We start from the raw sequence: 2,387 nt of genomic DNA, 5'->3' as shown, positions 1-2,387 counted from the left end.
GCGATGCCGGCGCTGGGGGTGGCGCGGGACCGGGAGGCCTACCACCACCTGCTGCGCCTGCTGCCCCGGGGGGTCTGGGTGCCCCGCGGGCCCTTCCAGCGCCTGCTGGCTCCCTTCCCCCGACAGCAGGAATGCGGCCTCCAGATCCTGGAGCAGATGGAGCGATACGGTGGGTGCAGGCAGGGGGAGGGGGTGCCTTATTCCTTGGGGAGGGGGCCTGGGGGCCTGGGTCCCCGGAGGAGGAGGCACCTGATGCCTTGGGGAGGGGGCATGGGTACCTGGGTCCTCATGCCCACCCGGACACCCGGGTCCCTGTGCAGGCGTGATACCGGATGCGGAGACACGGTTTCTGCTCCTGGGGGTCTTCGGGCCCCACAGCCGCCCTGTGCGCAAGTGTCAGCGGATGCTGTACTGGCTGCCAAGGCTGCGCCATGTGGACCCCCACCCCCTGCCCCCCAGCCTGCCCCCCTCTGGCCTGGCCACCGCCCACCTGGGCCTGCGCCGTATCGCCAACGATCCCGATGCCCACGTCACTGTCTACCAGGTGGGACATGGGGACAGATGTGGGGATGGGAGACGCACCAGGGGATGTGAGGACAGGGGATGTGGGGATGGGGACACGGGGGGATGTGGGGACATGGGGGTGGGCGGACAGGGGGCAGAGGACCAATGTTACTGTCAGGTGGGATGTGGTTGGGAGGAGGGGGACAGGGAACCTGCCTCACTGTCAGCTGGGTGGGACACAGGGGTGCAGAGCTGGGGCAGGAGACATGAGGTTGGGGAGGCAGAGGGGGCCCATCTGTCACTGTGTCCGGACAGATGTGGCTGGCAGGACCCCCCCCTTGGGGTCCCAGTGCCCCAGCGAGGCCTCGATGTCCCTGGGTCATTAAGTGGCGGCTGGTGACAACTGTCTCCCTCTCACAGCGGCCAGTGCCGGATGAGGGGGACGACGAGGGCTCCATCCAGCCCTACATCGTCGGTGAGCGCTGGAGGACCCAGAGGGACCTGGGTGTCAGGGGAGCCATGTGGGCATCTTGGAGAGGGGGGCAGGTGTCTGGGGCGGGGACCCTTGTGTTTGGGGAAATGCCGGCATGCAGGGGGACCCAGTGTGTGGGGTTGGGGACCTTGGCATGTGCGAGGGACCCAGGCATTTGGGGGAGCCTGATGTAGAGGCAGCCCCTTGGTGTTGGGTGTGGCATCCCCAGTGCTGTGGTCTCTTGTGTGGCGGTATGGGGTACTCAGTGCCGGCACGGGGTCCCCAGCTCCTCCTGCACCCGCAGGTGCCCAGAGCCCGGACCAGCAGGAGCTGCTGTCCCAGCATGGTCCGGCACGGCCCGTCTTCGTGGAGGGGCCGTTCCCCCTCTGGCTGCGCAGCACCCGCCTGAGCTACTACGTGTTGCGGGGGGACCCCCTGCCCCCCCACCTGCGGGTGAGCCCGATGGACCCTGGGGCTCGGGAGGGTATGGGAGGGGACTGGACAAAATCTATTGCTTGGGACGAGATGAAAAGGGAGGGGGCCCCCATGACCCTGGAAGGGGTGGGATGGGCTACCCATGGCCACAGAGGGTTTCCCCTGGCCCAGGACAGGAGGGGATGGGACCCCCATGGCCCAGGAGAGGAGGGGAGGGAGGGAGGAAACTCCCTGGCTCAAGACAGGAGGGGACCCCTGGCCCAGTACGGGTAGGAGGAGACGCCCTGCCCCAACCAGGAGGACCCCCCAGACCCAGAGCGCAGCCTGTACTACCCCCTGCACCTTGACCTGGACCTGGAGCGCGGCCCCTGGGACGACGACGACTTCGATGTGGAGGAGGGTAAGGTGGGAGGACAGGGGCGAGGAGGGACCCCGGTACCCTCCCTGTCCTCTTGACCAGATGTCCCCCGCAGTGGAGGAGGGCCCTGTCTTTGCAATGTGCATGGTGGGGGCAGGCGACCGGCACACGCTGGGCAAGTGGATTGCAGGGCTGCAGGAGGTGAACCCCGTCCTGGGGCGCACCCCGGTCGTCTTCCGCCTGGGGGATGGGGAACCCACCACAGCTGGTGCCCCGGGAGGTCACCCTGTGCCCCGTCTGGAGGCAGCGCCTGCCCGACCCGTGGTGCTGGGGCCCCCCGACCCGCCACGGGGGCACGGGCACAGCACCAGTGGTGATACCAGGAGCGGTGGGGGGCCGGGTGCTCCCCCCGCAGCCCCGGGGGAATAAAGGACGTATTGCCGACGGAGAGGGGTGTCTTGTGTCGGGGGTCCTGGGGGGGACAGTGCCCTGGGGCACGCGGGGCGGGGGGCGACGGACGCGGGTACGCGGGGGAACGGGCCCCATACAGAGCGGCGTCGGTCGGGTGCGGGCAGGACTGCGCGCAGGCGCACTGGTCGCTCAGACGCCTTCGGGGCA

The 2,387-nt window shown here is 69.0% G+C and overlaps 1 protein-coding gene across 1 annotated transcript; it reads left to right on the top strand.

Moving 5' to 3' along the window:
• The first annotated feature begins 3 nt into the window (after window positions 1-3).
• Window positions 4-2,198, top strand: ECSIT (ECSIT signalling integrator). The gene is made up of 6 exons (XM_010569812.1): window positions 4-169; window positions 321-544; window positions 925-979; window positions 1,281-1,429; window positions 1,709-1,811; window positions 1,885-2,198. The coding sequence occupies exons 1-6, from the start codon at window positions 4-6 to the stop codon at window positions 2,196-2,198; spliced, it is 1,011 nt and encodes a 336-aa protein (XP_010568114.1).
• The last annotated feature ends 189 nt before the right edge of the window (window positions 2,199-2,387 follow it).

The sequence above is a fragment of the Haliaeetus leucocephalus genome, unplaced genomic scaffold (assembly GCF_000737465.1).
Source record: "Haliaeetus leucocephalus isolate CR32 unplaced genomic scaffold, Haliaeetus_leucocephalus-4.0 Scaffold274, whole genome shotgun sequence".
NCBI classification, from domain to species: Eukaryota; Metazoa; Chordata; class Aves; order Accipitriformes; family Accipitridae; genus Haliaeetus; species Haliaeetus leucocephalus.
This window is presented reverse-complemented; position numbering and strand designations above follow the sequence as displayed.